Source organism: Acipenser ruthenus, chromosome 15, assembly GCF_902713425.1.
Source record: "Acipenser ruthenus chromosome 15, fAciRut3.2 maternal haplotype, whole genome shotgun sequence".
NCBI lineage: Eukaryota > Metazoa > Chordata > Actinopteri > Acipenseriformes > Acipenseridae > Acipenser > Acipenser ruthenus.
Genome location: NC_081203.1, coordinates 21,577,559 through 21,591,614, shown reverse-complemented (window position 1 = coordinate 21,591,614; position 14,056 = coordinate 21,577,559). Strand labels below are relative to the sequence as shown.

Here is a 14,056-nt window from a genome sequence, read left to right as displayed (position 1 = left end):
TTATTTACCACAAATTGCACATTTCTTTATTTTCTTTGTTAGTTTTTCACAGTAAACACACTGAATATAAAGTCTACATAACGGTATTCCCATGTTTCCTTACTATAAAAATCAGTAATTGGGTCCTAAAAAAGTAGCAAATAAATAGATAGTACAACACTATCCAATACTACACAGCAGTGCCATACTCAGAAACCTGCCCATATAACAAAGCCATTATCTGTTTTATAGCTCACATATTACACATATGTGCAGCACAAAGGAATTGGCTTCTACAAAGTCTAACTCTTTTTACAGAATAACAAAGATAACCAATGAAACAGAAACAGAAATGGCCTGAGGTATTCTAATATATTTCATTAGTTCACTGGACTGCTGTTTTGAGTAAAGTGATCTTTCATACAGGATTGATGTGGCTTTCCTAGACATACTGTGTGTGTGTGTGTGTGTGTATGTGTATCCTTCGAATTTAAGACACAGCCCAAAATCCCCACCCTCAATTTGAGGAAAAAATAAAACACAAAATAAATATGCATCTATCAAGATACAACCTCAATTACGCATATGGATGCAGTTTGCGTCCATCTGCTGTCACACAGAGCATTAGTTATGTGCTGCTTCTCATTTCCAGTCGTGATTACTCACACCTGTTTTTCTCCCAATTTATGAACTGTGGTATTGCTTGGCATGTCAAAAAATACGGGAGTCTGATCAGCATTTCTGATCTGTCCAAGATGGTACTGTTTGTTAGAAACGATGAAATTGTAAAAGCTCCTCAGTGAATTCCTTCGTAAGCTAATGACTCTTCTTTGAAAATGGCTGCCTGTATGTCAGGCAGTAACATTTTGGTTCGTCTTTTCTCAGCAGTCAGTCACGCTGCTGTTTGAGTATTCGGGTAGTCACGTCTTGTTAGCAATTTTAATATCACTACTGTACTCGAATTTAAGAATTTAAGTTAAAAAGTGCATCTTAAATTCGAAGGAATATGGGTATATACACACACACACACACACATATATATATATATATATATATATAGCTTAACAGTTCATAGGGATGAACAAAGTCAAAGGGAGCATATTAAAATGGTACAGTTCACAACATCTCAAACTCTTTGGACCTATTTGTTGCATGGGAAGTGTTTGAAAGCATGACTGTACTACCTTTTTACAAAGTATTTATAATTGAAGACATGCTTCTCTTCACTATTACGGGACATTGAGATGAAGGTACGTAAAAGGACATCCTAATTAGAATCTGTGGTCCTTGCTCTTGTTGGCTGTGAGGGCGCCCCATGTTGTTCATAGGGTGTCCTTGTGTAGACACCACACCAGTGTCTGGCCCACCCCAGTCATGCTCACCACCCTATAGCCAGCCTGCTCTAGCTTGTTTAGAATCAATCGAGGTGGCTCGTCCACATGGTATTCCGAACTGCAATACAAACAAAACATTCTCAGTTAGACATCAAAGCGCAAGTCTATGTCTACCCATCTCCTCTGTCAGTCTTTTTGGGTGCTTCTTTTACTTCTTAACCGAACACTTTCTTTAGCAGAATGAGCAAGATAACAACATTTAAACATCAAGTGGCTTCAAGTGTCATTTTAACTGATGTTTTAATATTTACATTAGGAAACCGGGTTTTATGCACCGAGATTATACATAACAAAGTTCCAGACAGTCCTGGGTGGATCAGCATCTACTGAGAAATGTGCTGAACTCGTACGGACTACCGGTATACTGGATTCCCAATAACAACAAGAACAAATATATATATATATATAAGGAGAAGGCGGCTGTGTGGTCCAGTGGTTAAAGTAAAGGGCTTGTAACCAGGAGGTCCCCGGTTCAAATCCCACCTCAGCCACTGACTCATTGTGTGACCCTGAGCAAGTCACTTAACCTCCGTGTGCTCTGTCTTTTGGGTGAGACGTAGTTGTAAGTGACTCTGCAGCTGATGCATAGTTCACACACCCTAGTCTCTGTAAGTCGCCTTGGATGAAGGCGTCTGCTAAATAAATAAATAAATAATAATATATGCATTAAAAATGTTTACCAAATAATACAAGAATTGCTTTCTTTTGGAACGTTGTTTTTTTATTTGTGTAACGCTATGTATGTTTTGGAAATTGGAACTCAGACAGAAACATTTGAATATATCTTCCCTTATTTTAATATTATTTCGGTCATTTGCATTTAGATGGCAAATTTCTCTGGCTAAAAGAAAACTACACGGAAACCCACACTACCCGAGAATTACTACCAGCATATGCGTGAGGAAAAGGTGAGACTTTATTTTTCCACAGAAACCTGGCCAATGTCTCCATTTTTTATCATTCTTATATAACATGCAAATGAGCGAGTCACATGCCGAGTGGGTTTGACTTGACACGTCTACAGTAACGGAGTCGAGAAAGCCTTTTAAAAACAGTATGTCATGTCCATTACTTTTTATTGTAAGAAACAAGGGCACAGGTTTGTACTCACAAATTGTTCCCTAGCATTGTAGTCTTTCTGGCTCCTAAATAGTTCATTAGTGCTGAATCTGAATATTCATCCCCAACCATTGTGGGACCTGTCTCCTAGAAAGGAAAAGGAAATTCAAGTGTTACTGTAACATATTTAAACAATATGCAGTAAAACTAAAAGCTCGCTCATTTTGAATAGAATAATGCTGTGTTCAGTGACTAGAATGACATGATCGTTAGTTTAGAGATCTCCACAAGCATCGCAACGAATTAGCTTGATATATTTGGTAATGACGCTTGTGATATGGCACTGTTCTGCGTACGTGGTGATGAGGCTAGTACGACAGACGGGGATACAGCAAGTACTGGTAGTTGCAAGATAACTAGTTTGATTGTGGTTGTGCAAATAACAATGCAAGCAGATGGCTTCAAACTGACCGTGCTGCTTAGTGGAGTTACTTACTATTGGTTTGAACAAAACCTAATCCCGCCCTAAAAGGTCTAAAGTCCTAAACAACACACCCAGGCACTTCCGAAACCTTAAATGGCGAAGATCCGTTTCTTATGACGTTTACTTCATGTAAAAAAGTTCACAACAAACCGTATTTCAATTGTCACTGTGTATGTTTTTATTAGAACTACTGCACAGTACGTTTTAGAATTCTTTCCATTATCCAAACATTTACCGAAGAAATCACATTTCATTCAAATGCAAATAAATAGACCACTAAACACGCGTGCATTCGCCATTCACAAATAAAAGCGAGTTATATGTTTTAATTATACTGCGTTAAGGCATAAAAAAGTTGATCATTGGGAAACAGACATTACCCTGTTTAATAAATCGTATTAGCATGGATTAGGATGTCAGTGACAATCGGTAATGGCTGCCTTTGAACAGAATAATAATAATTGTATTTATCAAAGCAATGTATGTTACAAACCAGTCGGATTTGTGTGCTGATGAGTACGTAAGGCATCCTTGCACTTCACTTTCTACCCCTTTGCGTTGGTTCTTCTTGTCCCCCGAGGTTTTCGTTTGGAAATAGTTCCGATCCACAAGCATATATAAATACAGGTTCCCGTTCTGAACCTGAGATTTTTCTTCTCTGCATTCACTCGGTCAGTGGCATGCGGAAACACCCACTCCGAGGAGCCAATCGGAGAGCCCCAAATTAAAAACTGGCATCACCCATTCACAATTATTAAAGACAAACGCACAGGACCGGCGTGGTAATGATGAAAGGGGAAATACACAATAGTTACACACGACAGTACTCTATTTGCTAATTTGGCAATACTATAGCATAGCATTTGTCATAATGGGAATGTGTTAAATTAAACAGATAGTATAGTGTATTCAAATCATGTTTTTTTTTCTATTACTGTATGTGTATTCTGTATAATTTCTGAATTGCTGCCTCATCTTAGGTCATGGTTTGCCATGCTTATTATTAACTATTTGAAACTAGCTGAAGTACCCGGCGTTGCTGCGGGAAATTCAATATTTCAATATTTCATGCATAACAAATTGGGGAAAGGTAGCCTTAGGGTTTCCTATAAGTTACTGATCTTGGATGTCGCACAATGCGCTTGGACTCCTTTCCCTTTTTTTAACTTTATTATTATTATTATTATTATTATTATTATTATTATTATTATTATTATTATTATTATTATTATCTGGGTTTTGCCAATTTTTAATTAAAAAAAGTTTGTTCTTTTTATTTTTTTGTTTGTTTTTGTGGGTTTCTTTAATTTGAGATACATGGCTACGTGATCCAGCAGAGGGGTTACTAAATAAAATACTCCGGGGGTCAAAATTTTGGATCCAAACATAGCCCTCGACTTTCCCCTGGTTCAAAGAGGAGGCCATGGAAAGTGTGATTGCACTGGCTCCTGCGGGGTACGAATGCATAAAGGAATAGACAGACAGACAAACGTTCTTCTTTATATATTGAGATTATATACTAATATAGATATCTTATCAAGGTGTAAGGTGTTTTGTTTTATAACTACATTCAAGTGCCTCTCCCCAGAAAAAGAAAGTTAGTGTAAATTAACTGTGTAATTGTAATCTGTGGTTGTTCAGATCATGAAATGTATAATTTTGATACATTTTTCCTTTTTATATGGGACTACTGAAAACAAACAAACAAACAAACAGATCCTTTGCATAACAGGAGCACTGACATCAAAAATAATAAAATGCACTGATTTCTATCGTATAACTACAGTACAGAGAAGACAAAGAAAAATATAATTTCCTTAAATAACAAGAAGAATGAAATAAGGACACAGCAGGCGATGGTACAGCGGATAGGCACTGAAAGTGTCTGTCTCTTGAATAGATCCATTACAAAGAGGAGCATTTGAAAATGGAAGCCTGCAGATAGAGATCATCTTCATATCCGTGCAGGGAGATAAATAACATCTTTAATATCCACAGGATGCTTTTCACTTCACATGAAAACCTTTTCCATCAAGAGATTGGTTGTGTCTGCAAACACATGTACCTAACTTCTGTGAACTGTATCGAATTATCATGTTAGAAAAATATATATTTTTATAGATTCCAATTGGAAATTTAAATCAAAAGCACCACACATGAGCTGTACATGTGTGGTAAGAAATATATTGGTATTATTATTATTATTATTATTATTATTATTATTATTATTATTATTATTATTATTATTAGAATGATCTTATCATAGAAATGTAGTTTAAAGAATTTTAAAGCTTTCATTTTTATCTAATTTTAGTGAAAGATTAATAAAGAGATTGATGCACATGAGAGCTTATCAGCAGGGTTATGGTGCAACAGTTTACAAGTCTTTAATTATTAATGATTAACCTATTGCATTAGGAAGCTGGATAGGAAAAAAAACAATGAATGTTATCCTTTCTTGAATAATTTGACTAGGAATAAACTATTTCAACATTGCACATTATTGTCTAACATATATTGAATAACAAATAGTGAGGATTTTTTTTTTCACAATGCAATGCATTGCCAGTATGATGTGTTAAAATGTATAGCAGATAAGGAACAGTTGACTCATATTAGGTCATACAATTCAGGATTTTGTTGGAAAGACAAATATGGTAAGGGTTACTGGGGCATGGTGATACATTAATCACGACCGCTGTAGGAAATTGAACACAGAATAGTTTTGTCCAGCAGCTTTTCATAAGTTATTCTAATGAAACTGCAGGAAAGCTTTAATAAGTAAATTAAATAATTCCATAAATCTCACGTAGAGTGCACTGCGATTCACTGGTGTAAGCCTGACATGTCAAGTTTTTAAAGAGGCATACGTTATAGAAAACATGTATTTAAATGATATCTGGTACCATCCTAAAGTAAGCTCAGCATGTGGATGTCTTACTTCTATGCAGTACGTACCAGTACATTTGCAATCCCTTAGTTGGTTCACCACAGCTTTGATGTCACTGGCCTGAACATTTCAATGTTATACAGTTTATGTTTTTATGTTTTCTGTGTTTTCTCTTTCTTGGTCATTTCATTTGTTCAGTAAAATTCTCTCTACCCCTTTCATCACTGTTTCCCCCTACCATTAATCAACCTGCTGTTTCCCACTCTGTATCCAGTGGTGTGCCTTCTCTGGAAAACACTGCTCAGGTGAATGACCTAGGAAGTGCAATTGTAAAATTACCTGAAAGTAAGGCATGCAAACATAAAACTTTCTTTAGTTCAGTATGGCACCAGATATATACTTGTTTGAGGTAGTCGCACCTCCCATGTGTTGTTCTAACACAGTTCTTACACATGTAAGACCTATAGTGAATGAAAGTACAGACAAGAAAGAATTCTAGAATTATTGAATTAACTATAAGGACTCAACAGCATTAATAACCATTGCTTTAAAAACTCGTATTAGCTTTAGTAGCCTAACTAAAGATCCACTTTTTCGTCAGGATATTAAAAAAATCTAATATAATGCTATATATATATATATATATATATATATATATATATATATATATATATATATATATATATATATATATAATGCTGCATCCTGGTACCTTTTCTGATCTTCAACACAATAACAGGGAGTGCAGTGCTCATGTTGCTAAGTGCTAAAAGGTGAGAAAATGTATTTTAAAAAGTTTATTTAAGGTAATGTTGATTGACTGGAGTATTTACTATTTGTTAACACTTGAGATTGTAAGAGTCATTTTGATTTGTGGAAATTGATATTTTGAATTTAAAGTGTAAATTGGACAGTAAGTGGAAGGGTTTTTGTAATGTTGTTGTATAGGCCTACGTTTTTGGTAACACTGATAAAGTAATAATACTTGGGTGTAAACGTATTAACATGTTGATAATGAAGTCATCTGTAATCAATCCTATATTGCATAAAATAAAATATTATGAATTGAATAGTCGGCAGTATATATGTTGGGATATCGGTAATTACATACACTATTACTGTAATGTAATTTAATTCATGACCTCTTTCAACTGAAAACTACCTAACAAAAGTTCAGGGCAGTTTCCCGACGAACCTTTTTTTGTGTTGCACAAGTTGAGTTCGTCTGCTTTTACATTCCCGCGGTGCAATGTAGAAAGTGAAATTGTAGCTATGCATACTGAAAAAAATCATTAAAAAAAAAATAAATAAATTGAATATTAAGAATTAAAACATACAACTGGTAAACTAGACAAACAAATGCGACACGGTGCTGACTGGGTAGCTACGAAATAAAAGATATGTGCCGGTGATAAAACGTTGGTACTGCTTTCAAATTGTATTTAAATTGTTTATGACAGGTAAATAGGCTACATTTATCTGACGAAATAACTTTTAAAACATTTGTATTTGATAACAACGTGTTTATTTTTATTTATTTATTAATATTAAGCTGTTTGTGAAAAGGGATTGGCACTGAATTCATATTTACGAAGTACGGTACTCCAAATGGTTAAACTGGGATCGAACGCCGTGGTGGGGCTCACGTTAGGAGCCACGGCAGGAGCCGGGTGGGTAATTTATTTGATTTACAAAGATAGAAAAAAAAGAAAAGGCCGACGACTTGAGAATGAAAACAGCTCCCCGCCTGTGTTCTACACTACTGTTGGACCACATGGAAACATCACTAGCAGTGCGAGAGATTTGGAGAGCCAAGGTACGTTTTGTTTTCACATTCAAACACGTGAAGTCCATGCTGCGGGTGGTGGTATGACTGTCGATTCTTTTACGTTTTGGCTTGTTGCAAGATCCAAGTAGTAAGTTATTGGACCTGACATAAAATATTCCCTTAACGATTTCTGTTCTTACAATGAAAGGTATGTTAATTGGCACCGTACTGGGCTGTTTAGATAATATAGCATTCTGGCACTGTCAATTTTAGCAACATGTGCTAGCAGTTTGAATGTTCTGTGGTGCATACATGTTATTTAAGTGATCAGAACCAATAGAAAATCTAATTCGGCGTTTATTACAAATACAAATTCTGCTGCCTGTGGGAAGACCCAAGAATGCTGCTAGTAGCTTATCAGGGCTAAAGAAAGATATACACTTGAGAAAGCGAAATGGGTGGTTATATTAGTAATTTGTTTTGTGCTGCTAATGGCAGCTGTGGAATCAGCTGCCTTAGTGTCAGTAAAAATCCTACTGGTAGTAACATCTGCCTATTTATAATGCATCATATGACAAATGTATTGAATATTTTCAGGACAAAACAATGGCTGAGAAATATCAGGGTGACTTAATATTTGGGTTCAGTTTCAAACCGGGAGCTGAGAAGGGACATTGTAGTAAAACATATCACTTTTAAGGGGGTGCTTAAGTTTGTGTAAAGATGCAATTTCAAATCAGATGTACTCACAAGGAAACTCCTCACAGTAAATGTGGGGGTAATCTTCTCTTTGAGCTCTTGCGTTTTATGACTTACATATTGCATTCACTTTTTTGGTTTCCATATAATATTGAACAAGCACATTGAGATTTTGGCTACAACTTAATTGTATGGTTCTCTCAATTAAGTTCGATTTTGGGTGTGCCCATCTCAATAGTACCTCAGTAGCTGGGGCGTGGGTTGGGGTGAAAAAGACTTCAGCTGACAGATGGCCCAGAGGATAAAGGCTCTTTATCACATAATATGCAGCTCCACACACAACCCTGCAAAAACGCTGCGAAATGAGCCTAGCCGGTTCTCTGGCAAAAAGAAACAAATACACCCAGCGTACTGATCATTTATTCATTATCGTTTTATAGTGTGTACTACAACAAACAAAATTAAACCATCAGTATTATGAAATCCACCCTAAAATTTGTGAATGGCATTCTCTGACTATATATACAGTGTGTGTGTGTGTGTATATATATATATATATATATATATATATATATATACACACACACAGTGCCTTGCAAAAGTATTCAGACCCCTGACCAATTCTCTCATATTGCTGAATTACAAATGGTACATTGAAACTTTGTTCTGTTTGATATTTTATTTTAAAACACTTAAACTCAAAATCAACTATTGTAAGGTGACATTGGTTTTATGTTGGGAAATATTTTTAAGAAAAATAAAAAACTGAAATATCTTGCTTGCATAAGTATTCATCCCTTGTGCTGTGGAAGCTCCCAGTTCCCAGTTTACACCGATGAAAGAAATTGCCCTAACGAGGACACAATTACCTTACCATTGGCCTCCACCTGTGAACCATTAAAGTTGCTGTCACATTTTCTGGATAAAAACCCCACTGTTGAAGGATCATTGGTCAGGTTGTGAATCTGAAGGAAAATGAAGACCAAAGAGCATTCTACAGAAGTTAGAGATAAAGTAATACAAATGCATAGATTAGGGAAAGGGTACAAAATAATATCCAAGTGTTTGGATATCCCAGTGAGCACAGTTGGATCAATAATCAGGAAGTGGAAGCTGCATCACACCATCAAGGCACTGCCAGAAAGCATGAGAGTGACCCAGCTGCGATGTGGGAAAAGGTTTTGTGGTCAGATGAGACCAAGATAGAGCTTTTTGGCCAAAACTCAAAGCGCTATGTGTGGCGCAAACCTAACACTGCCCATGCCTCAAGACACACCATCCCTACAGTGAGGTATGGTGGTGGCAGCATCATGCTGTGGGGATGCTTCTCATCAGCAGGGACTGGGCATCTTGTTAAAATTGAAGGAAGAATGGATGGAGCAAAATACAGGGAAATACTGCAAGAGAACCTGCTTCAGTCTGCTAAACAACTGAAGCTTGGGAGGAAATTCACCTTTCAGCAGGACAATGATCCCAAGCATAAGGCCAAAGCAACATTGGAGTGGCTCAAGAACAAAAAGGTGAATGTCCTGCAGTGGCCCAGTCAAAGTCCTGATCTCAATCCCATTGAGAATCTGTGGCACTATTTGAAAATTGCGGTCTACAAGCGTCGTCCAACCAACCTGAACAACCTGGAGCAAATCTGCCAAGAAGAATGGGCCAAAATCACTCCGACACTATGTGCAAAGCTGGTACATACTTACCCCAAAAGACTTAAAGCTGTTATTGCAGCGAAAGGTGGCTCTACCAAATATTTATGTATGGGGGTTGAATACTTATGCAAGCAAGATATTTCAGTTTTTTATTTTTCTTAAAAATATTTCCCAACATAAAACCAATGTCACCTTACAATAATTGATTTTGAGTTTCAGTGTTTTAAAATAAAATATCAAACAGAACAAAATTTCAATGCACCATTTGTAATTCAGTAATATGAGAGAATTGGTCAGGGGTCTGAATACTTTTGCAAGGCACTGTATGTATATATGTGTGTGTGTATATATATATATATATATATATATATATATATATATATATATATATATATATATATATATATATATAATGAAATTAAATGAAACAATGGAGTCTTAATTTTATATCGGTCTGCTAAGAAATAAATAAATAAAAAATAAATAAATATATCGGTCTGGTGTACATCATATTCTCGGGGAAGAAGACAATATGGCTGTGCTACTGTACATTAAGCCCCTTACATGCTCATATTACAAAATAAATACAAAAACAATTGTAAAATATAGTTCATTTCTAGGTAGGCCTAATGCTTGTAAATAATTTAACTTTTGGGGTTTTCTTTTACTTTAATTGAGCCGAGACTATTATCCCCTGTGGTCCATACGTGCAGAGACACTTACATTTTCAGAGATCACATGGTGGTCTGCTTTATCATGACACTAATAGGTCTAAATTTGTATTTACAGTTTGTTGCAGATGTATTGTATGTTGTATCTGTCTAAATACGTCTCACGTGTACAAAAATGGCCAAGTTAGCATAAAGGGTCCACCATATTAAGCTGTGATATCTGCAAAATGGGCAAACTTTGCCCGCATTGTATTGCAGTACAAACTAGCTACAAAGTAACAACATGAATGGCAAAAGTGGGAGCCAAGTTTGCCCCATTTGTCATGGTTAACTTAGCCACCTTTACATTACATCTTACATGCATCATACTTTGCTTTTCTGTGGTGATCAGCTAGCTGTCTGATTTTGTCATTGTATTGCAATCAAGAAGTAATTGATAGTTCAATTTTTGTGTCCATGTTCAGCTTCTCGAGTCTCTGCTGTCCTGAGGGAGACGGGTGGCCGTGGCTTGATGCCGGAGCAGCAGGTGGAGTTGTGGAACCAGCTGGACACAATGCTGCAGTGTGTGATAGAGCTCAAGACCGAGGTGGCTGACCTGAGGAAGGGGCTTGAGGGGATCGTTGTGCAGATAGTCAAAGAAGTCAAGTAAGAACATAATTTATTTAGGCTAAGCCTGATGGAGGATGTATGTCAACTGAGATTATTAAATAGTAGTGCTTGTACATTGGAGGTGTAGCAATTCATCATGAATCAATGACTCGTGGTACGTCATTAAATGGTTTCATTAGATGGTTTTATGCATCATCAAGACCATCCAATGTATCGTGATACATGTTGCAGTACGTATTATACCATGACATTATTGTGTCGTTTCACCACTATTGTACATACGTCCATATGTAAGTTTGTCATACTTACATTTTTAAAACTTGCTCTTGTGATGAAACTTGGTATTGGCATTCCTTAGTACAAGATGCATGATGGTGTCAGATCTAGATCACGGTGATCTAAATTCGCATGAGTTATGGCATCTTATTTGTCAGGTTTATAAAGGCTATCTTTAGAACTCCAGATATGTTGAAACCAGGTTTGGACATTTCTTGCATAAGATAAATCCACATCCATAAATGTATGTCATTGTAGCCTGCTTTACCTTGTTCAGTTTTTATTTGGAATACTGTATTTACAGGGGTTGGATACAAAATTGGAAACACATATGGTATGTTGCACACAGTTAACAAGTTGTGTAAATTGCATTTCTCATGTGACTGATTCATTCAATTTCCATAAAGGTACATCTCCCTGCTACAAGCCAGTTTCATTCATGACGAGCAAGACTGCAGATCTTGTGTCCATGGCGAAAAAAATGATGGTTTACAAGGATAACTTTGAAGAACTTGCTGCACTTATCCACCCCAATTCTTCATTAAGGAATTGGTGGTGGAAATCGTTGAGGAATGGTCATGTATCCCTCAAAAACAATTGAAACACCTTGGACCTGGCTTCGAATCAGTACTTTCTTGGTTGTTCAAGTTGGCTGTGCACCCTATTGACCGCGTTACGACTGGTGTTTCTATTTTTTTTGTCCAACCCTTTTGAGAACCATACATGAAATGCGTCTCTCAGTGTACATTGCCATTCTCATCTGAATTCATTTTTGATTACCTTTTCACAGATCCAGCGTGGAGGAGAGTCAGAAGGCAACGCGGAAACGGAGACATTTCTTCATGAGGGAGCGCTCAGACTCCATGAGCTCAAGCTCCATTTACTTCAGTGCAAGCACAGGCGCAGCCAGTGTGTACGATGGGGAGAGTGAGGGAGGGTAGGTTACCACGTCCTACCTCTTTAAATTACTGTTTTTAATTGAGTCCACAGACTTTCACAGACCCTGCTTATCACTAATCTTGGACTACCTAGTGTCAGTTTAAAAGGTAGTCTAATCAGGTCTAAGATCAGTGCTAATCAGGGTTTGTGAAACCGACCTTAAATCTCACATATTTGAAAAGTGCCATCTTTCTATTCTGCCATCCATAGATTGCATAGAGTCCTATTCAGTTGCCTGGTATTTAAAGTATTTATGCTTCCACCTGATCATTAAAGCAAGGCTCCAAGTATTATGTAATTGTGTCCTCTGTGTACACATATCATCCTATGACAGGTTACTCACAGATGAACCAACATCCTTGTTTGAGATAATGGGATGTGGCTCTCTGAAAATGCAGTTTCCTTCCCTCACAGTACGATTGCAGTACATTATATTAGGTTGCTGGCCTTGTAAGAGAGATGCTTAAAATTGTTGTTGATTCAAAGAATAATTCTCATGATGCACTTTTTTTATCTGCAATATTTTCAAATGAATTAAAGAGACCCTGTTCAGGAAAGAAAACAGGAAACCAAAGGGCTTTGTGTGAATTAGAGAAAATATATAAAGAATTGTTCTGCCAAAACATACTTTTAGAACCCCCTTTTTGAGCACCATTTGTCTTCCGCTGGCCACAGTGGGAATTCCTGTTTTACCTCCTGAATCGCCTCTTATTACTATCCAACCAGACATTTATAGTTCGTTATGTGTTGATTCAGAGTGACCCAGTTTGTTCTGATGTACCAGGGAGAGGAAGCCCATCCTTGGCACGGGTAAACCTTTGCTTTTCAACAGAACCACCTTTGCTTTCTTGTCCTGGCACTTATTTTTTGCCCTCAGAGGGAAATTTCACATTAAGGTATTAAAAACTTCCCTTCTTCCTGACTTTGAGGAAAAACAATGATGGAAAAAAGCAGATTCCCAACAGAGTCGTTGGGGTGAATCTTTTATACCAGGTTGCATTTTCTGAATATTAGCCTCTATGCTATTAAAGTCCATTTGTGACCATAAATACTGCATTGATCGTACTTTAAGAGCCAACTTGAAAATAAACTATTGAGACCTGAGATTGTGTTTTAGGACTGGTGTCAAATATACTGTTCTTTACCAGAATTAGTTTAAGTATGTATAGCTAACAAAATAATTCCAGTAAGTCTTATTTAATATGTATGATCATCATTTTGTAGAATTCATTTTTTCCCATGCTGCACTTCCCATCAAAGGTACGCTTCTGACAACGAGTTGCTTCTGGAAGTTTGAGTCTTTGTATGAAAAACAATTCAGAATGTTTCTTTTTTTTAGACAATGACTCTTCCTGAATGCATGTTTTAAAAATATCTATCTCACAAGAATTCAAAATAAACCAAAATGCTATTTTCTTTATAAGAACTCAAACTCCCAGAAGCCAGACATTTGAGTACCAGTCACTGTCTGCTAGATAATTGACCATGTCTTTTGTTAAGTGCCGTCTCAGGACATCTAACATTCGGCACGTTTAATTCTCTAGCTGAAATAAGCACTGCATTGAACATTAATGTTACATATTACCCAATTTGCATTATGTGAAAGTATTCTTCTAGCAGCCTGCATTTACATTTT

General features: G+C 36.6%; 2 protein-coding genes across 2 annotated transcripts in view; one reads left to right on the top strand and one right to left on the bottom strand.

Moving 5' to 3' along the window:
- Positions 1-3,597, bottom strand: LOC117422172 (GTP cyclohydrolase 1 feedback regulatory protein-like). Its single transcript, XM_034036867.3, has 3 exons — positions 3,410-3,597; positions 2,485-2,579; positions 1-1,431 (listed from the first exon to the last, which is right to left on the bottom strand). The coding sequence occupies exons 1-3, from the start codon at positions 3,443-3,445 to the stop codon at positions 1,302-1,304; spliced, it is 261 nt and encodes an 86-aa protein (XP_033892758.1). The 5' UTR covers positions 3,446-3,597; the 3' UTR covers positions 1-1,301.
- A 3,399-nt stretch (positions 3,598-6,996) lies between these two features.
- The window catches only part of LOC117422079 (regulator of microtubule dynamics protein 3-like), a 68,687-nt gene continuing 61,627 nt past the window's right edge, over positions 6,997-14,056 (top strand). Inside the window, exons 1-3 of the mRNA XM_058987431.1 lie at positions 6,997-7,622; positions 11,061-11,241; positions 12,272-12,418. Of these exons, the coding sequence (XP_058843414.1) occupies positions 7,415-7,622; positions 11,061-11,241; positions 12,272-12,418 (536 nt within the window). The 5' untranslated portion in view covers positions 6,997-7,414. The remainder of the gene's footprint in view (positions 7,623-11,060; positions 11,242-12,271; positions 12,419-14,056) is intronic.

Excerpts from the sequence above, each read along its gene's own strand:
- LOC117422172 (XM_034036867.3), bottom strand. The coding sequence starts at position 3,445 with ATGCCTTACGTACTCATCAGCACACAAATCCGACTG. Across the intron at positions 2,580-3,409 it reads TCAGCACACAAATCCGACTG|GAGACAGGTCCCACAATGGT; the intron begins GTTTGTAACATA and ends TTTCCTTTCTAG. Across the intron at positions 1,432-2,484 it reads ACAATGCTAGGGAACAATTT|TTCGGAATACCATGTGGACG; the intron begins GTGAGTACAAAC and ends TTTGTATTGCAG.